This window comes from Corylus avellana, chromosome 7 (assembly GCF_965113065.1).
Source record: "Corylus avellana chromosome 7, dhCorAvel1.hap1.2, whole genome shotgun sequence".
In the NCBI taxonomy this organism is placed as follows: Eukaryota; Viridiplantae; Streptophyta; class Magnoliopsida; order Fagales; family Betulaceae; genus Corylus; species Corylus avellana.
The window spans coordinates 26200950-26221727 of record NC_142496.1 but is presented as its reverse complement, the minus strand read 5'-3'; the positions used below and the strand labels follow the sequence as shown (position 1 = coordinate 26221727).

Genomic DNA, 20778 nt, shown 5'->3' with positions numbered 1-20778 from the left:
TATAAATGTAGTAGTAGTCTAATACTGCACTTGTACATTTTTTTTCTATCCCAATGGATTCAAGTGCCTCTCCACTTCCCGCTTCCCCTGCTGCAAAGCGAGAAGATTCGAGAGAGCATGGGGATTCTTTTCTACACTCATCATCATTTCTGCAGAAACAATCGTATGTGCCCAGAAATTACATTTGGCCAAAAGGGGACTTGGTGGAAGCTCACGAAGAGCTTCGAGAGCCAATTGTGGATCTCGAGGGTTTCTTTAGGGGTGATTGGTTGGCAACAAAGCATGCTGCAATGCGCATTAGGGCAGCCTGCTTGAGCCATGGCTTCTTCCAAGTAACAAGTCATGGTGTCGATTCTCGTCTCATTAAGATTGCGCACGATCATATGGATCATTTTTTTAATCTTCCAATCAGCATCAAACATAGGGCCCGGAAGATGCCTGGCAAAATGTGGGGCTATTCTGGTGCTCATGTGGATCGTTTTTCATCAAAATTACCGTGGAAGGAGACATTATCCTTCAGTTTCCATGAAAATGATTCCGACCCAGTTGTGGAAGAGTTCTTCAAATCCTCTCTGGGAATGGATTTTGAGCAGACAGGGTAGGGTATATATATATATATTTGCGTGTGTGTGTGTGTGTGTGTGTGTGTTGGTGGAAATTAACACTAATTGACAATTAATTGGTGAATTTTGGTTTGTAGAATTGTATACCAAAAGTATTGTGAAGCAATGAAGGACGTATCACTTGCAATCATGGAACTACTAGCAATCAGCTTGGGAGTCCATAGATTGCATTACAAAGAGTTTTTTCAAGACGGTTGCTCTATAATGCGATGCAACAACTACCCACCTTGCCCAGAGCCAGGCCTTGCCATTGGCACGGGACCCCATTGCGATCCCACATCGCTAACAATACTTCACCAGGACCAAGTTGGAGGTCTTGAAGTCTTTGCAAACAACAAATGGCAGACTGTTCGACCTTGTCATGATGCACTAGTCGTTAACATCGGTGATACTTTCATGGTACGTACGTAATTTTATTTATTTACCTACTTTGTCTAAGAGTGAAAAAAAAAATTATAAGGGTTAAATTTTTTTCGGATAAATAATAATTTAATATGGAAAAGAAGCTCTGTATTTAAATATTTTACTTATTGAATGTAACTTAAGAAAAGAAAGTGTTAAAATCTTAATAAATAAATAATTTTATCATTTTCTATAAATTTAAGCTTTTGAAAAAGTGATCGTAATGATATGATCTTATTTTAACTTGACACCAAAAGTGAAAGTATTTTGTATGGCTTTTGGGTTTTGTCTTGTTTTGTTTTGTTTTTTCTTTTCTCTTTGACATTAATTTTTCGGACAGTAGTATCATTAGCATATTGCATGTCAACACTATATCCATAAATATAGTGTTGACATGCATAACATATATGTTACAATGTTAATATTAATTTAAAAACAGCTCCAAGTAGTTAGGCTAAATTAATAATTATTTAACTTCTCAAAAGCTGAAAGAAAGGATGAATTTAATTATTTAATAAATTTAGAGAGTAATATAATGTGCATGATGTTTTAAGTTGGCATGAGTATTTTGTCATAGAGGGTTGCGACAAATGCAAAACCAATATGGCAGGATTCTTTCTTTGATATGCCAACACAGTTGCAAGCTTTTACATGTATATTTTTTGGATTTATGTATCTATAAATTGCCTGATCAGAGTTACTATTGGGTTTTGTTGGATATGTAGGCATTATCGAATGGGAGATACAAGAGTTGCCTCCACAGAGCAGTGGTTAACAGGTACAAGGAGAGGAGATCGTTGGCATTCTTTCTGTGCCCAAGAGAAGACAAGGTGGTGAGACCCCCAGAGGATCTTGTATGTGGCGATGGGACAAGAGCGTACCCGGATTTTACATGGTCAGAATTGCTTGAATTCACACAAAAACACTACAGAGCCGACGACGCTACCCTACAAAACTTCACCAAATGGCTTCTCTCTTCCAAACCACTTGTCTAGCCCTCTCCTTTGTGCCTTATATTCATCCAATTATTCTACAATAAGGAGTTTCTGCAGTGTTGATTTGGGTTTATTTATTAGAGCTATTAGTTATTAGTTGAAAAACACTAGTGTGTGTGCGTGTCAGTGTGTGTATTTGGTTGTATTTTAGTTAGGGTCCAGCAGCTACGACTTCTGTATATATACTTTCTCTTGCTATATATATCTATATAACTCACTCATTTATTGAAAGACTTTTAAGTTATTTGTCAAAGTCGCTGACTTTTTTTAGCATCTAACTCTTGGAAGCCTCTCAGCCTCAATGGCATCTAAAGAGGAAAACATACAAAAGAAAATAAAAAATAAGAAAAAAATAATGACTGCCTCTTTTATCTGAACATGCAACAACCTATCTATTTACATATTGTTGTTCAAGTTTTCAACCAATTGTTGGCCTGCTGATCCACGTCACTCTAATATCTACATCCATGTCTTAACATTCTATTGTCTATAACAAATCTACGGTTTTAAACAGTAATTTAATGCAGTGTCATAATCAAAGGTTCTGAGTTTAAACTTTGTCATTATCAATTTACCTCATATTTCAATTATATATTTCATGTGCATGGTATTGGGATAAGCGGTTACACTATGTGCATCATCATCTCATCACATGTTTCATTTAATTTTGCCAGAGACTCCATCAATTGTTTTAACTTTTAACCATATATGCAGTTCTATTATATGGTACGTCCTCGTTAAAAAATAAAAAAATAAAAAAATAAAAAAAAGGAGGTGGTAGATACATTAGTACAGTTTAACCCAATAGTTCCAAAAAAAAAAAAAAAGAAGGTAAAGGTACAGTTTAACCCAGAAAGGGGTTGAATTTTGGCAACAAGCGAGTTATTAAGACTAAAATATAACAAGTGGTCCATTATGGATGGAATCACGGACTCTTCAGTCCTCGTGAGCGCAAGAGTTTGATCAAAATTTGGCTCGGCATGCAGATAAGGATTGCGTTAAACAGTGCACGAGTCAAAAAGGATGGTTTAAACTTCATATATATTTTGGTGGCTCAACGGATAAGCAAATGAGATTCTTGCCTAAGATCCTTAATTAAGACATAATTAATATTTTTCTTTTCACCAAAGCCATTCTCACGTGGCTAAAGAAATAATAATATAACTAAGAAATATTCTCGTGGGAACGACTGATTCCCTCCCGGCCATTTACAACTTCATCATTCTCTCTAATTTCTATTAATTTGGATTTAGCGAATGTGTCAAAAACAAGAATCTTTTGATCAAATATAATTCGTACCAACTCTTCAACGCAAAACGATCCTCTCAATTTCAAATGAAATGAAGAGGTTCCATTTAGTGTAACTAAGAAAATAAACTTGTCCAAAAAATTTGGACAATATTATCATTCTAAATGCACTAAATGAATCCTCCATTTCATTTGAAATGAAGATGATCGGTTTCCCTCCTCAACAATCTTTTAACTCCTAGTAAATTATTTTTCGAGTTTGAGAATTTCATTTTCAAATCTACAAACTTAGTCAGGACGTTGTCAGGATTCCACCAAGACTTGATTTGGACACAGCTAAGAAAATCACACACAATCAAATGAGATGGAAAACATTGGATTAAAATCTATTCTCCCATCATCCAAAAAAAAAAAAAATCATTTTTCTCCTCGCCGGTCTCTCTTTCTCTCCCTCTCCTCTCTCTCTCTCTCTTCGGCGGGTCGACGCTGGAGCCCAGCCCATTTGGGGGGCCACCCCAGCCCATGGGGTGGCTGGTGAGCCAACCCCAACCCATTTTTTCCCTCTCTCTTTCTCTCTCTCTCTCTCTCTCTCTACATATATATATATTGTATAATCGCATAGGCAATCCCTTGAATACATGATTGCTTTTATGAGTCATATATATAATTAGATCATAACAATTTTGAAGTAGTAAAATTTTTGTTTTGCGTTTTTAATCAATATTGAAACACTTTTTTCTTTTCCTTTTTTTAATCAAAACTACTATTTAAAGGTGGTTGACTTTATATATAGTTAAGTTAATTAATGACAACAAATTAACAATATTAAAAGAGTGTTGATAATGTGGGATTATATTGATTTTAAGATTCTTTTTTGGACATGTGTGTTACATCTAAGGACGAAACCATGAATTATTTTTTGTGTGTTTCTCGGTTCTTTGGATTTTCCTTTTCTCAATTCTTCTTCTTTTTAATTTCTCGGTTTCTGTTGTTTCTAGTAACTACCCTTAACTACTACTCCAAAAAATCTGATTAAACCGGATCCAAACGGCCAAGACAATCCCCCGACTACTACTCCAACGAGAGATGATCTAAAAGGGGTTGGGAATGTTGGGGTTTTGAACCTTCGTAAAAGGTTGGGGCACCCCGAACCAGTTGGGGTTTCGGCCACCACTTTTAAGTATTGGGGTGGTTAAGCTATATTGTATTTTTTTAAAAAAAAAAAATTATTGCTTTTATTTTATTTTTTAAAAAAAAAGTATAATTTTTTATTAAGGATATTTTTGTAATTGGGGACACAAATAATTTTTAGTAGTTTGAGAGAATATTAACACAATTTATAATTTAGAAGGGATATTGACAATTCAATGATAGTTTGAGATGGTATATATATATGTGGACTTTTCCAAAATCACCCACACAATCGAATGCCAAATTAATGACTGCACACAACATAAATAATATTTAGCCTATATATGGTTAGTAGGAGGCTAGACCCAAGTATGCTCTCATTCATTAATTTTCATCTATCTTTTCCATTTTCACATCTATACTTAACAAACTTAAGTTTTGGAGGTAGTGCTGTCGCCCCCCCTCCCCACTTTGCGGCGTACCACTTTAACATTTGGTTGCTTTAATTTGTAGGGATCTCGAATCGAGAATTAGGCCAGTAAATATTAAATGTAATAAAAAATGGGAGATTTTGTAATTTGTTCTAGTTGTTATAATATTTGCTATATGCATGATAATTAATATGAACTCTCTCTCCCCCTCTTTGGAAGATTGGGCGAGTTATCACAAAGTAAATTTTGATATAGCAATTAAGCCTAGTTGTGTTGTAGCTGCTACCATTTTGTGAGATTACCGTGGAGACATTCTTGCAACTTGAGCCTTTATCTATGGAACCTAACTAAGATGAAGCAGATGCCGCCTTTCTTGAGGTGCACCTCGCCTCTCATTTTGGAAACCCCTCCATCATCCTAGAAAGTGAATCCCTGACAACCATCCTCACATCAACTCTCCTTACGTAGTCTCGAATTGGGCCTCAACCCCATCCTAGCTGACATAAGTCAGCAGCTCTCGATCATCTCATTTTTGAATTGAATTGCATTAAAGACACCAAGATGTGCAAATTAGTGTGCACACTATGTTGTCAAATGGGCCGTTTTGAACCATGTGTTTGGAAGTATTTATTTTTGCTCCCCTATTCTCTCTTCTTTAAGAATTTGTAGTGGAAAAAAAAAATATGAAATCCATTTGATGACCTGAAGATGTACACAATAATCATGATAGGCTTCGATTGTAAAGACACACTGATAAGAGGGGTGTCCTTGTACTGTTTGCGTAGGGACAATCTTAAATGGGTGTGCAAATGACTAGACGAGTGGCCAAACCTTAAGGACAAGCAACTTCCTTTGTCTCCCAAGTCAGATAGCAATAACAAGAGACGAAGAACCACATTTGTTGGGATCGAAAAAGTATATCTGATGGAGAGGTAAAGTGAATGAATCTACGTCAAATCAGAGCCGCTACTTCTGGAAAAAGCATTAAAAAAAGAAGAAGAGAAAATGCAATAACGTCTTCCTTTGGACCACCCTGCATGCTTTTGTGCAGTCGGATACGATAACACAGACAACTTTTTGGGTGTCCATGCTTCTGACTCCAAATCTCAGTTGTTTCGCCTCAAGCTAGCTCCATGTGATGCTGCTCACTGTAATTCTTCATATTTATTCACTTCGTTTTTTTTTTTATTGGAATCCAAAGCATAAACCAGAAAAAAAATTGGGATCTTATAGACGGGAAATATAACTCATGCATATATTTGTTTGATGAGGTTAATTATTCCTCAAATGATTTATTTTCCCATCCAGAAGATTCATTTGTATTTTCTAGCTAGCCAACTTGCGCACATGCTCAGCCATCTAGAGCCATCAATTTCTGGACAACTTCCTGTTTCGCATGTGAGCTAAAGGATATATGAGTCAGAAAATCTTAACATGGAGGATAAACATTAATACATAATAGACCCACGAATGAGGCTGGCTTGAAAGCTAACAAACTTCATGTTTCTTGTATGTCTAGTTGCTGCCTAGCTGTGCTTTGGATGTTATTTCTAGAGTTTATAGGGTTTATAGAAACTTGAATACCAAAAACTATTCTTGCCGAATTCATTTAGGTCACGTTCAATTCGTAATAGTAGACCCAAAATGAAATAGTTATTTGTATTAAATAGCTATTCAATAGTTTATTTGCGCCACTATTAACTATTCTTAAGAAATGTTGGAGTATATGATCAAATTTTATTGTATATTCAAGTTTAATTATAATTGATTTCAGATTTGATTATAATCTCTTACCTTTCAGGTAATCAGATTTGATTTGATATTATCTCCATCTATCATACATCTTTTATCCTCACATACCCGCCCAGTTCTTCTATAAATATGAGCATTTTGTATTGAAAATATCATTAAGAAATAAAAAGCAATATGTAGCATTTTGGGCTTTTCCCCATGATCGATGTAGGTGTCTAACATGAATAATACTAGAATTTCATTTTGTGTCCCTCTAGGAATAATGTGACTTTTAAAATTACCATTGAGCTTATGATTAATCATTATTAAATTTTGATAAGATGGTGATTTTAAAAGTCATCTCATTTTTGGAATGACACAAAAATGACTTTTAAAAGTAATTGTCCAACATAGAACACCTTTTTTATTTTTTCTTTTTACCCAAAGTCATTTTTGGAAGTTTAGGTGATAAAAAGTCACTGCGATACACATGATTTCTATTCCATCCAAAAAAAATGGAAAAAGCCCCTAAGGAGTAACTCAATCGGCTGTGGACCACGTCTCATAAAGCGAAGGTCACTAGTTCGAATCCCTCCTCCCTCTTCCCTTGTGTAAACATGTCAAAAAATAAAAAATAAAAAATAAAGGACGGAAAAAGGTAATAGATGAGCTAATTTCTCAAAATTTATTAGTTTGTGGGGGTTAATTGTCACTTTTTAAACTTTGGTGACTAAAATGCAAATGTGGTGATAATTTAGGAGAGTTAAAGTATATTTTTTTCCTTTTAATTTAAATAGCTACCGAGTGCACAAGAGAGATTTTCTCAAAAAAAAAAAAGAAAAAAAAAAAAAGCATTATGTAATTTCTTTTAGAAGTTTGATGGTATATATTGTTATCATGCATTTACCTGTTTCCATTTAATTTGTTTTTGGAAACAACGAAAATATTTTCTAACAGACGGAGCCCTAACGGGCCGTAGTTTTGAACTTTTGAGTCCGTCAAATGTTATACTGTGAATGGAAAATGATTTGAAAGTGAATGGTTTCCGAATTTCAAAGTGGAGCGGCAAACGGTCCGAATTTCGACCCATAAGTTTTGAACTTGAAGAAAAATAATCACATGTTTTAGGCCCATGAATGATAGTTGGTCCCGTCCAGAATAATATGGATGGGCTGAACAACATTCTTGCTGTTTTGCAAAAGGATGCGCCATTAACAGACTTTTTTTCTTGGGTCGAAGGACAATGACTGGTGTCGGTTCGGTTGGGACAATAAGCACTGGTGATTCGGCCACGAATGGGCTGAACAGGTCGTTGGAATATGACTGGGCTGGACTATGGCTAGCAGCGTTAGGCTGGATGGCAATCAGCAACGGGGATAGGTGGCACACGGGGGTCACATGGGATTTTGGCAATAGTTTCCATCGGCACGTGTGACATCAGTATAGCTTTGTTGTAGATTACGACTGATAGAATTTGTAATTACTATTTATTATTTAGTAAAAGATAATCTAATTAATTCCACGCATTCAATGTGTTAAACCATGAAGCAGAAGAACCAATGCTGGACAAGCTGTTTTCGGCAGAGGAGTGTGCTTTGATTAAGGCTATTCCCATTAGCTCCTCAAATCAAGATGATCGGCTTATCTGGAGGGGTACTGATAGGGGAATTTTCTCAGTTAAAAGTGCCTACCATATTCAGAAGGAAAGGGAGTTGGCGAAGGAGGCGGAGTGCTCGTCTCAGTGGCAGTGCAGCAGGGTATGGGGGACTTTATGGAGATTACAAATTCCTCAGGTGGCAAAGGTTTGTTTCTGGAGGGCCTATCAAGACCTTCTACCTACACTAGATAAGCTGTTTCGTCGAAAAGTGATTCCAGACCTGAGCTGCCCAATTTGCGGCCTTGAAGCGGAAACTATTGTCCACACCCTTTGGCATTGCCCTGCGACAAAAGATGTATGGAGTGGAGGCTATATAAAGTTCCAAAAAAGCTCTTACAGTGAAAAAGACTTCTTGCGGATTGCAAAGAGGATGTTGGAGAAAATGTGATGTGGAGGAATTTCAGAATTTTGTTGTCGTGACTAGAGGAATCTGGGTACGTACCAAGGAACGAATTTATACATGAGGGCTCTTTCACGCACCCAGCGTCCATTCTAAAACATGCAGAGAACGCCATTCAGGAGTTCAACCATATTCAGATGGGGATGTCCTGGGTTCGTACTCATGAGAATACTCCTGATGCGGGGCAGTGGGTTAATCCTCAACAAGGATGGTACAAAGTAAATTGGGATGCGGCCGTTGGAAAGCTGACGGAGAGGATCGGACTGGGAGCGGTCATCCGGAATCATCGAGGTGAGATAGTGGCAGCGAGGAGTCTCACGTGGGTGGGCCTACTTGAACCTGCCGCTGCTGAAGCTCTAGCAGCTACCATGGCTATTCACCTAGCACATGCAATGGGTCTCTTGCAGATTAATGTGGAGGGGGACGCCAAGATGATTATTGAGGCAGTAATGTCTACAGCACCAGATTGGAGTCGCAGGGGTCATCTGATTGAAGACATCCGCTCTGCCCTTCAGAACTTTCCACAATGGACAATGACTTATGTTAAACGAAATGCAAATCAGGCTGCTCACCTGGTGGCAAGGTTGGCAACGAAACAGGTCATGGACAATACATGGATTAGCGAGTTTCCTACAAGTATAAGTGAGATTTGTGATTTAGAGCGCGCAGCTCTGAGTTTATGTTGACTATTTTCGTGAGAATGCAATAATATCAGAGTTTTACACAAAAAAAAGAAAAAAAAAGAACCAATGCAGTATTTTAATTATTGGATTTGCAACATGACAATTAAATGCAGCAAATTAATATTCCTAAATGTCCTCAAGGGATAGCTCAATCGGTTGGAGACCACGCCTTATGAAGCGGAGGTCACTAGTTCGAATCTCCACTCCCCCTCTTATGTGGACATGTCAAAAAAATAAAAATAAAAATCCCTAGATGACCTATCATCCATCTACTTGGTACTTTCTTCCTTAATAATTAATATATAAGAGATTTTGAATTGAAAATATTTTATGTGAAAGTGACTTAATTTGTATATTCTTAGAAACAAATATTTTTTTATTTGTTTTTCATTTTCTTCCTCTTTTTTTTTTTTTTTTTTTTCATTTTCTTCTAAAACAAATATTTTTTTAGAAGCTGACTCGACAGTAGTGATAATGGACTGGTCTACTAATAAGACAGTGACCTTCCGGTAGCATCAATGGTATTAGGGCCGGCCCAATGGTTTTTAGGGTTTTAAGCGAAACTTTTAAATGGAGCTTTATTTTTAAAAATATTTAAATATGAATTAAATAATATTTATTTTAATATTATTGTTATTATATTTTTATTTAAAAATCATTATTCTTCCCAAAATACTCTATCTAAATCTTTTGAATAAACTAGTCATTTTCTATTATGCTTCTCCCCATTTGATAATTTCCGTATATAATATGTACTAAAAAAATGCTTAAAGTTCCCATCTTTAGGAAAATCTATATTACTATCTTATTGGAGCCATTTTCTACTAATAAATACCTTAATTTTGCATCAATATTTTTCTATTGGACTGGGTCATAAATATTTGTAACAATAGTTTTTTTTTTTTTTTTTCCTATTCAAATGAGGAAAGGGATAGAGTTAGATACTATTCAAATATTTATACCAATAGACTTAGATATATCAATAGTATTTTCATTATCTTCTGATTCTTTTTTATGAATTTCTTGTTCATTTACAAGTTTTTTACCTAAATTATCCTTTATATTTTGTTTATTGCTAATAACAAATTTATTTAGAGTTCCTCTTTGAGATTCAATCAGCTTTTCTACCCTTTTTTTTTTTTTTTTTTTTTTAAGTTTTTCATTTCCAGATGCATATTTTTTGGTAGAAATATTTGATTAAAAATATTAAAAAATTAAACAAACACGATTTTTATATATAAAAAAACAGAACAATAAAACTGAGTTGCGGTTTTATTGTTCTATTTTTTACTGTACAGCCAAGGAAGCATGTTGTGGGCCTTGTGAGTTATGGTCGTTGTGCAGCGAAAGCATGCTGAAAGCCTTAATATTATAAAAATAAAAAATAAAAATTTATTTTTTTAAAGCATGTTGAGGGCCTCATTATTATAAACAAATAACATATATATTTTTTAAAACATGTTGAGGGCCTTGTGGCCATCCAACAGAAAGCATGCTAGGACATTCATATGATAAAAAAAATAACATTATTTTTTTAAAGTATGTTGAAGGCCTCAAGAAAGCATGTTGAGGGCTTTGATATTATATACAAGTAATAATATTTTTTTTTAAAGCATGTTGAGGGTCTTAAATTTTTACGCTTTTTTTTTTTTTTTTTGGCCTTAGAAATTTTTTTTTTTGGAGCTTATGGAATTGGGGCTCTAGGCGCCGGCCTAACTCGCCTAGCGGTTGGGCCAGCCCTGAATGGTATTAATAGTCTATCCAATATTACAATATTACATTTATAATTAACAAACAAATGTCTTTGTTTAAGTAGACTACTGTAGTCTGTACACCTTCCCTATTCCACTACATATTGTAGTCAACATTGGAATCTTTCGCCAGGCTTGTTTTTTCAAGTCTTTCGCGATGTTAACATCTCAACAAGAAAAGATCAAGAGATTTTAAATTAAAAATATTTCCTATTTTCACTCGAAATAATGACGTTCCCTTATGCGATTGATTACCTCACATTTTCAGGATTCAAGGAACGGCGAAACCAATTAAATTAATGGGCCCTGTTTATTCAAGAAATCTCATCTCAAGAAAATTAAGCATAAAACTTTTGGTTTACAATACATTCCTTTATATAAAACTTAACTGCCACTTATTTGACCATAAAAGTATTAACGGCAGTTTTTATTAAAGTTTTTAAGAAATTTAGAGAATCAATTTACCTTTTATTTTTTAATTAAAATAAACTTCTTAATAATTTTTCTTTTATCTTTTACCAATACCATTAAAATATTATTTCAAATAAATACTAGGGAAAAGAGAAAACCATATTTTCTTTCATTTTTGTAATCTCTCTTTTTCCTCGCATTTATTTGAAATAATAGTTAAATGACTTTTTCTTTTCTCTTGTATTTATATGAAATAATATTTAAATGGTATAAAAAAATAATAATAAAAAGTTAATTGTGAAATTTATTTGCATAGAAAAACAAAAGATAATTTAATTCTTTAAATTTAAAGAAAATCTAAGAAACACTGTTGTTATTAGTGCTATTGATAATAAAATTTATTTTTAGTCAACTTTGGAGTACCAATATTGCTGCTTGCGAGTGATTATATATATGTTTACTTATTTGTTAATTAAATCAATTGAGTAGTTATGAAAATAGATGTCCAATCACCATTCCAGCAGGCTGGGCAACTTTGACTTAGAGCATGTTTGAGATTGCATTTGAGAAATAGAACTTTTAAGTCAAAAAACGTTTTTTGGACAAAAATTTCATTTTAAGCTTTTACCAAAAGTGCGTTTTCACAATTTTTGAGCTTTTGGGACCCTTAAAAGCGCTTTTAATTATTTTACCAAACGATTACTTAGTCTTCAAGATTGATTGCGATTATCTATTCTAACAATATGTTAGCTCCCAATGAATGTGAACTACAAATTAAGATGAGGTTTTTTTTTTAATGTAATTAATGGAGTCCAAGGAGTTGAAGACGTAGATTAATTAAGGTAAAGACTTTAGGCAGCCAATTATTTAGATGCAATATGTATGTAAAGGCCATGTCATACCCGACCGGCACATCGTTCGAGTGGATCTTCCGTCTGGTAACCACTCGTCCAGTATTAATCTTCAATATTACACAACACACCTTCTCTGATTGTCTCCGGCCATTTCTCTCACAATTGCATTCCTTAATGCTTTCTACACCCCAATAAAGTCAATAACTAGATCAATAATACGGATTGAGATCCCGGCTATTCTTCAAGAATTGCCCATGGATTTTTTTTGAAATCTTGACCACCCATTTTCATTAAACAACGACAAATCCGTCATGTGTCTCATCTAATATAAAGGTAAAGTCCACTTAACCTCTTTAAACTACCATCATGTTGACAATTTACCCACAAACTATCAATTACGACAATTTACTCCTCAAACTATCAAAACAATGACAATATATTCCCAAATTTAACAAAATGACGAAATTACCATAACTAAATTAAAAACAAAAATACTAAATTTTTTTTTTTTTTTTCAAAATTTTAAGGGTATTTTTGTCTTATTAAAATTTTTATATGGGTAATTTTGTCATTTTGCTAGCATTGGAGGGTATATTGTCATTGTTTTGGTAGTTTGGGGAGATAAATTGTCGCAATTGTCAATTGATAGTTTGAGGGATAGATTGTTATTGGAATAATAGTTTAAGGGGGTTAAGTGGACTTTACCCTATAAAATAATAAAATAATTTATTAAAAAAGAAAATAATTAAAAAAATAAAATGAGGTAGTTCGGCCACCCCATTCTCCCCCTAGGGGATGGCCGGCCACCCCAGCTCAGCCTAGAGGGTGGCTGAACAACCCCCTGGGGCCATGGGGGTGGCGTAATTACGCCACCCCCAAAGGAGTTGGGGGTGGCCGACACCACTCCCTAGGGGGAGAATGGGAAACATACGATGACCTGATTGACCCGTAGTAGGAAACATACAATGCACAAACTTGTATAACTAAAGAATATATAGGCCACATTTGGTTTGTGGAATAAACTTCGGAAATGAAATGACTATTCATATATAGGAATAGTCATTCTCTTGTTTGGTAAGGATCTATTACTCGAAATAGTTATTCATGTGGGAATGAATATTCTCATACACAGAGGAATAGTCACTACAAAAAAAAAAGAGCATTTTCTGACGTGGCTACAATACATGTTTTGTTGCCACGTCATTAATTTTTTGACGTGGCAATTTTGCCATGTCATAAAATAATTTTCTGACGCGTGAATAGTGCTACATCAGAAATTTTTGACGTATTTGTTTTAACACGTCAAAAAATTCTGACGTGTTAAATATTGCAACGTCAAAAAATTGTTACAGATTTTAAAATTTAAAAAATTATATATTTTCTGACATATCAGCATTTACCACGTCAGAAAAATTCTAACGTGGCACACCACCATGTCAGAATTTTTCTGACGTGGTGCACTGCCATGTCAGAATTTTTCTGACGTGGTAAATGTTGACCCGTCAAGAATCTCTCAATGGCGGGATTTTGACATGTCACAAAAAAATGGGCGGGATTTTTAAAATTTTCCCTCTTTTTGTTTCCCCTCAACTTTTTTACTCTTCTTATTCTTTCCCTCTTCATTTATTTTTATTTTGGTTATTCTTTTTATTTTCTTTGGTATTTTTTAAAAATAAAAACTGTATTTTGCTTCAAAAACTTTTTCCTTATTTTTTAATTTAAAAAATAAAAAATTAAAAGAGTTTTTGAAGCAATAATTTTTATTTTAGTTCTTCTTTTATTTGGTATTTTTTTAAAAAAAAAATTGTATTTTTCTTCATAATAATGACCATTTTTTAAAAAATTGGTCATTATTATGAATAAATGTACAATTTTTATTTTTTTTAAAAAAAATACCAAATAAAAGAAGGACCTAAATAAAAATTATTGCTTCAGAAACTTTTTTAATTTTTAATTTTCTTATTTTTTTAAATTAAAAAATAAGAAAAAAGTTGGCCTAAAGTTGAGGCTGTATCATTCCTCTATTTTTTATTTTATTTTAAACTTAAAAAAGAAAAAGAAAAAAGGGGTGGCAAAAGAGTGTTTAATTTGAAGCTCACCATTACCGAACAGATAGGTTTTCGTTTCACGCATTAAACCATTCGGAATAGGTTGATTTTAAGACTAATCATAGATGCTAATTAATTACCTAGCTATATATGTGCTACAGATATACTCTACCATAGGCTCGTCCTCTAGCCCTTAATGACTAAACAGGACGTCAGCAATGACGATTTAGAGCTTAATATGAGGTCAAATATATATATATATATATATATATATATATATATATATATATGTGAGTATATGTGCTACAGATATACTCTACCAAGGGATGACTAAGACTAATCATCGACGACTGACTTAGATTAGTCAATCCCATTCATGGAAAATAGAAGGCCTACACGTCTCCTATTATGATACTGACTAAGCTACACGTGATGACATTGACAGATAAATTGACATGCAAGTTGTTGGAGCTATCTATCAGGTATGCTTTTGAAGTTTGATTATAATGTGAATCATCAATTTTCATAAGCTTTAAGCTATTTTGGTTCACTTTGCTGCTCCCTAATGGATGATATATTGGTTAATTCTATGCCTTTTACAAATATTATTATACGTTAATTCATCCAACAGTTTACTGTTCTGTTATATATTGTGGTTAATTATATGCCTTTCAATTTAACTACTTTTTAAGTTATTTTTAGATCAGAACCCATGCATGTGTTGCAAGAAGACTTGACTTTTTCTTTTTCTTTTTTTCTTTTCTGAGATATAACTGGGAAAAGGGGAGGGGTTTCAGGAAGCCTTGACTATTCTCCAAGAAGACTTGATTATTCTAAAAAATGCATGTGTTGCGCAATCACCAAATTAAAGTTTCTCCTAACTTGAGGTCGTTAATTATGACACTTGGCCGGTACTTGGTCAGAAATAATTTTTGGTGAACATATATTACAGGATGTTGCAAAAAGAATTAGTCATGTGTGAACCCAAAAAAGAAAGAAAGAAAAAAAGAATAGTTAGAGTTTTAGGCAAAGTGTCAAAAGATGGTGGCTGTGACAGCTAATTTAGCTGGTTTGACAACGTTTGATTTTATTTTTGGAGTTTTTTGCTTTTTAGCAGAAAGTAAAAAATACTAATATTCATCTCAAAAACCATATAAAAGTTTTTATCATACAAACCTATATTAATTGCAAATGTTATGAAATTTTAAAATTTAGATCTCTATTCAAGAGGATTAAGTAAAAAAAAAAATTTTTTTTTTTTTTTTGGTATTAATGGCATTTTTATTATTAAGAGGAGGAGGACATAGTGATAATTAAAAATTTAAAAGAAATATTAACAAATGAATGATAGTCCCCAAGGGGTAACTCAATCGGCTGTGAACCTCGCCTCATGAAATTGAGGTTACTAATTTGAATCCCCTCTCCCCCTTCCCTTGTGTGGACATGTAAAAAAAAAAAAAAAAAAAAAAAAAAAAAAAAAAAAGAATGATAGTTCAAGGGAGAAGTGCAATTTATTTACAACAAGAAGGTTCTAGAAGGATGACTAAGACTAGATTCCTTGATTCAAGTAAGATTCCCAAGGGATGACTAAGACTAATCATCGATGACTGACTTAGATTAGTCAATCCCATTCCTGGAGAAGAAGGCCTACACGTCTCCTATTATCGTACTGACTACGCTACACGTGATGACATTAACAAATAAATTGACATGCTTGGAGCTACCGGGTATGCTTTTGAAGTTTGATTATGTGAATCATCGATTTTAATGAGCTCTTAGCTATTTTGGTTCACTTTGCTGCTCCCTAATGGATGATATTTTGGTTGATTAATTCTATGCCTTCTACAAATATTATTATACCTTAATTCATCCAACAGTAGTTCTGTTATATATTGTGGTTAATTATATGCCTTTTAATTAACTACTTCTTTAAGTTATTTTTAGATCCCAACCCATGCATGTGTACATTGCAAGAAGACTTGACCTTTTTTTTTCCTCTTTTATTTTTTCTTCTTTTCTTTCTGAGATACAACCGAAAACAAGTGGTTGCAGGAAGACTTGATTATTCTCCAAAATGCATGTGTTGCAATCACCAAATTAAAATTTCTCCTTACCCGACGTTATTAATTATGACTCCTGGGTACTTGGTTAGAAATAATTTTTGGTGAACATATGTGACAAGATGTTGCAAAAAGAATTAGTTATGAACCCAAAAAGAAAAGAAAAGAATAGTAAGAGGTTTTAGGCAAAATGTCAAAGTTAATAGGGTAATGCAATATAGCACACGGCTGTGCCAAATTTTTTTTTTTTTTTTTTTTTTTTTTAAAAAAAATTTGCACAGGCATATATGCGTGCACGCACATGCGCTGAATCACGTCCCAAGATAATAATAGTTATGACTGCTAACTCAGCTGATTTGACCGCGTTCAATTTTATTATTATTTTTTATCTTTTTGGAGATTTTTTGCTTTTTAACTAAAAGTCAAAAATATTAATATTCATCTCTACAGCTAAGATGGTGGGGCCTCTTCAATTTTCATACCATTAAAAAAAAAAGAAAAAAAGAAGAAGAAAGCGAGCATGAATGCATGATAACGCTACATGCAATGGTGCATTGATTAAGACATGTATAATTCTAACCAATAGCTTAGGGCGCTGAATTGGTCTTCGTTCCATACGCCTTTAAAGGGAAGAGTCTGTCTAGCTCGGACAATTAGATCACATCTAAACACAAAGTACAACACAAAACTCTCTCCTTAAAAAAGTTGTGGCCATGGGCTTAAGTGGGAAGCTTTTGCAAAGCATGGTGGCTGGAGTGATGGTATTTGCAATTGCGGCAGCAGCAAGTACAGCAACAGCAGCAACTATGGCCAAGCCTGGCTGCCCCAGCGAGTGTGGAGGTGTAGAAATTCCATACCCATTCGGGTTGAATGAGGACTGCTACCTTGATGAGAATTTCAATATCACTTGTGACGACTCTGGAAAACCAATGGTAGGTAATCTCGATGTAACAAAAATATCAATTGAGACTCATGAGTTGCGTATCTTGCAATATGTAGCCGGAGACTGCTACGATCAGTTCGGTCATCGTGTAGAGTGGAACAACCCAACGCTCTGGGCAGCCCAGTTCACCATTTCCAGCAGCAAAAATAAGTTCTTTGCTCTTGGCTGTGACACAATTGCATACCTTGGTGGGTCTGAAAACGGAGAAAACTACTGGACCGGGTGCGTATCTCTATGTACTAGCCTTCGCAATGTCGTCAATGGGTCTTGCTCTGGCGTTGGGTGTTGCGAGGTAGAGATTCCGGATGGATTAAAAGATATTAAAGTGGAAGTAACAAGCTTTTATAATCACACCAACGTATCCTACTTCAATCCCTGCAGCTATGCTTTTGTTGCTGAAAAAGGCGAGTTCAACTTCTCCTCCGATTATCTCCACCATCTACCGAACGACAAGTTTCCACTGGTGTTTGATTGGGCAGTTGGCAGTCTAACATGTGAAGAAGCTCGGAACAAACCGAGTTTCGCATGTAAGGAGAATAGTGAATGCCTTGAGCCCCAAAACAAGCTGGGGTACCGCTGCCAGTGCAAGCAGGGTTACCAAGGAAACCCATACCTCCAGGACCATGGGGGTTGCCAAGGTACGTATTATACATACTTCTACAAAGCTTCCCAATAGAAATAAATTTTTCCTGAATTCAATATCACTCATGATGACATTTATTTATTTTCACTTTGGTTTCAATTTTTCATGCATATATATATATATATATATATATATATATATATGTAAAAGAATTTGATAATTATGATTAATTGTACATGTGGGTAAGTGGGTTGATGTATAATATTATTATTCACTTGATCTGCAGACATTGACGAATGTGGGGATCCAACTCTCAATAATTGCACGAAAAACTGTATCAATATAGAAGGCAATTATACATGTAGTTGTCCCAAGGGGTACCATGGGGACGGAAGAAAAGATGGTCAAGGTTGCGTTGCGGATCTCATACTAGTGACTAAGATTGCTATTGGTAAGCATATATTTACTCTTTCTGTTCGTCTAACGCTTGTCTGCCCAAAAACTTGCTTATACAATTAATTTCCAATTGGTTGTGAAATAACGTATTCGGTTGGTATAATTAAATTATTAATGTTAACGGGATTTCTGATACATTGGAGTGGTTGTGTGTGTTCTATACTTGCATACATTGCTGTGTTAAGTTAGGGCATGCTCTAATATCATATTGATATATATTAAATGAAGAAATTAAAGTCGAACCACTTAGAAAGATTTTTATTTTTATTTTTTTCGGAGCAGTCAGAGTTGGTCAATACTATCTATCATAATATACATATGGCCGCCCGGAATAAACAATATCATACGTATGGCCCACATCGACTGTTGAATGAGCAACAAATTACAGAGCATCCTTGTAAATTGTAATCCAACCCAAATTGACTGCCAAAAGGACTGTTGAGTGAGCAATAAATTATAGAGCATCTTTTATACGACTAGCTAGGATGATTGCAATACATATTCTCAATTGTTTATTTATAAATGAAACTATGTGCATCATCTAATTATTATTTTTATTACTAATACTATGTTAGGGAGTGAATACCTAAACGTATTTTCTATATAATTATTTAATCATGCATAAATACATAAATATATAAATATTTTACTTACATATAAATTTTTATCTAGAGGATTGAAGAATATCATACATAGATATGGCGGCCTTGGAAAGTAGCGGAACCGTCCTTTGGCTTGGGGTCTTCAGGCCCTTAGCCCCCCAAGCAATTGGGTGGTGCCAAAATTTTTTATTTTTACTTTTAAATATACATTTAAAAATTAATTTTTGCTCCCTCATTTTTTAAAAAAAGAATTTTACCACATCAAACTAAACATTCTAGTTCCACCTCTGCAATCCGACAAATCCTGATTAGATGTCCCCATAGTATCCCAGCTTTAAATGATTATGTTTCTTTTTCTTAACATCTTTGACAGAGCAATACAAGCAATAAATCCTTAATATTAACGTTTTTGATAGTACAAAAAAAAAAAAAAAAAAAAAAAAAAAAAACGTTTTTGGTGTATTTCAAAATAAATAACTTTCGCTTTTTTCAAGTGCAGTTATTGGCGTAAGCTTTGTTGCCATGCTTGTGGGTAGCTCTTGGCTGTACTTCGTCCATAAGAAAAGAAAACTTATTAAGCTTAAAGAAAGCTTCTTTAGACAGAATGGGGGTTTCATTTTAGAACAGCAACTCAGCAAACAACAAAGATCAAGGGAAACAACCAAAATATTTACAATGGAAGAGCTGAAGAAGGCTACAAATAACTATGAAGAAAGTAGGATCATTGGCCGAGGAGGTTTTGGTACAGTCTACAAAGGATTTTTACCTGATAAAAGGATTGTTGCCATCAAGAAGTCCAAGACAGTTGATCAAAACCAAATTGACCAATTCGTTAATGAGGTTGTTCTGCTCTCACAAATTAACCACAGGAATGTTGTCAAACTCTTAGGCTGTTGTTTAGAGACAGAAGTTCCTTTGCTAGTTTATGAATTTATCCCAAAAGGTACACTCTTCAACTATATACATCATGAAGGTAGGGGATCCACCCTACAATGGGAAACCCGTCTAAGAATAGCTGTAGAAACAGCGGATGCCCTATCGTATCTACACTGTGCAGCCTCAACGCCTATAATTCATAGAGATGTAAAGTCCTCAAACATATTGCTTGATGATGATTTCGTTGCAAAAGTCTCTGATTTTGGGACTTCAAGATTGGTTCCCCGTGATCAAAAGGAACTGGCAACTGTAGTGCAAGGAACGCTTGGATACTTGGATCCTGAATACTTACAGACGAACCAATTGACGAAGAAAAGTGATGTCTATAGCTTTGGAGTGGTCCTCGTGGAACTACTAACGGGAGAAGATGTACTTTCATTCAATAGGTCTGAAAATGAAAGAAGTCTAGCTATGTATTTTCTTTCTTCCTTAAAAGAAGATCGATTGTTTGAAGTTCTTGAGAATTGTATAGTTGAAGGAGGAAATGAGGAGCAGATTAAGGAAGTCGTTGAACTTGCAAAGAGGTGCTTAAGAGTGAAGGGGGATGAGAGGCCTACTATGAAGGAAGTGGCAATGGAATTAGAAGGAATAAGAAAGACGGAGACACATTCATGGGTTAGTGTTCAATCAAATCTAGAAGAGGCGGAACACTTGCTTGGTGAGACATCAAACACTTTCAACTACGGTGGAAGTAATAGTAGAACTGCAGGATATGACAGCATGAATGACCATGTAACATTAGCTTTGGGGGATGGGAGATGAATGCGACATGATAACATCCTTTCTATTGCAATTTCCCTTTTTATTGTCCTAAAACTAAAGGCAGGGAGAGA

General features: G+C 34.6%; 3 protein-coding genes across 3 annotated transcripts; all 3 read left to right on the top strand.

Moving 5' to 3' along the window:
• The first annotated feature begins 36 nt into the window (after window positions 1–36).
• Window positions 37–2260, top strand: LOC132184884 (gibberellin 20 oxidase 2). Its single transcript, XM_059598669.2, has 3 exons — window positions 37–598; window positions 701–1022; window positions 1751–2260. The coding sequence occupies exons 1-3, from the start codon at window positions 54–56 to the stop codon at window positions 2018–2020; spliced, it is 1137 nt and encodes a 378-aa protein (XP_059454652.2). The 5' UTR covers window positions 37–53; the 3' UTR covers window positions 2021–2260.
• A 6495-nt stretch (window positions 2261–8755) lies between these two features.
• On the top strand, window positions 8756–9304 carry LOC148584732 (uncharacterized). The gene has a single exon (XM_088518600.1). It carries the CDS (start codon window positions 8756–8758, stop codon window positions 9302–9304), a length of 549 nt encoding a protein of 182 aa, XP_088374726.1.
• Window positions 9305–17138: 7834 nt separating this feature from the next.
• On the top strand, window positions 17139–20707 carry LOC132184252 (putative wall-associated receptor kinase-like 16). The gene is made up of 3 exons (XM_059597809.2): window positions 17139–18006; window positions 18238–18402; window positions 19509–20707. Exons 1-3 carry the CDS (start codon window positions 17139–17141, stop codon window positions 20705–20707), a joined length of 2232 nt encoding a protein of 743 aa, XP_059453792.2.
• The last annotated feature ends 71 nt before the right edge of the window (window positions 20708–20778 follow it).

Coding starts and splice junctions, on each gene's coding strand:
- LOC132184884 (XM_059598669.2), top strand. CDS start 54: ATGGATTCAAGTGCCTCTCCACTTCCCGCTTCCCCTGCTGCAAAGCGA. Junction 599..700: donor ATGGATTTTGAGCAGACAGG/GTAGGGTATATA, acceptor TTTGGTTTGTAG/AATTGTATACCAAAAGTATT. Junction 1,023..1,750: donor ACATCGGTGATACTTTCATG/GTACGTACGTAA, acceptor TTGGATATGTAG/GCATTATCGAATGGGAGATA.
- LOC148584732 (XM_088518600.1), top strand. CDS start 8,756: ATGGGGATGTCCTGGGTTCGTACTCATGAGAATACTCCTGATGCGGGG.
- LOC132184252 (XM_059597809.2), top strand. CDS start 17,139: ATGGGCTTAAGTGGGAAGCTTTTGCAAAGCATGGTGGCTGGAGTGATG. Junction 18,007..18,237: donor GGACCATGGGGGTTGCCAAG/GTACGTATTATA, acceptor CTTGATCTGCAG/ACATTGACGAATGTGGGGAT. Junction 18,403..19,508: donor AGTGACTAAGATTGCTATTG/GTAAGCATATAT, acceptor TTTCAAGTGCAG/TTATTGGCGTAAGCTTTGTT.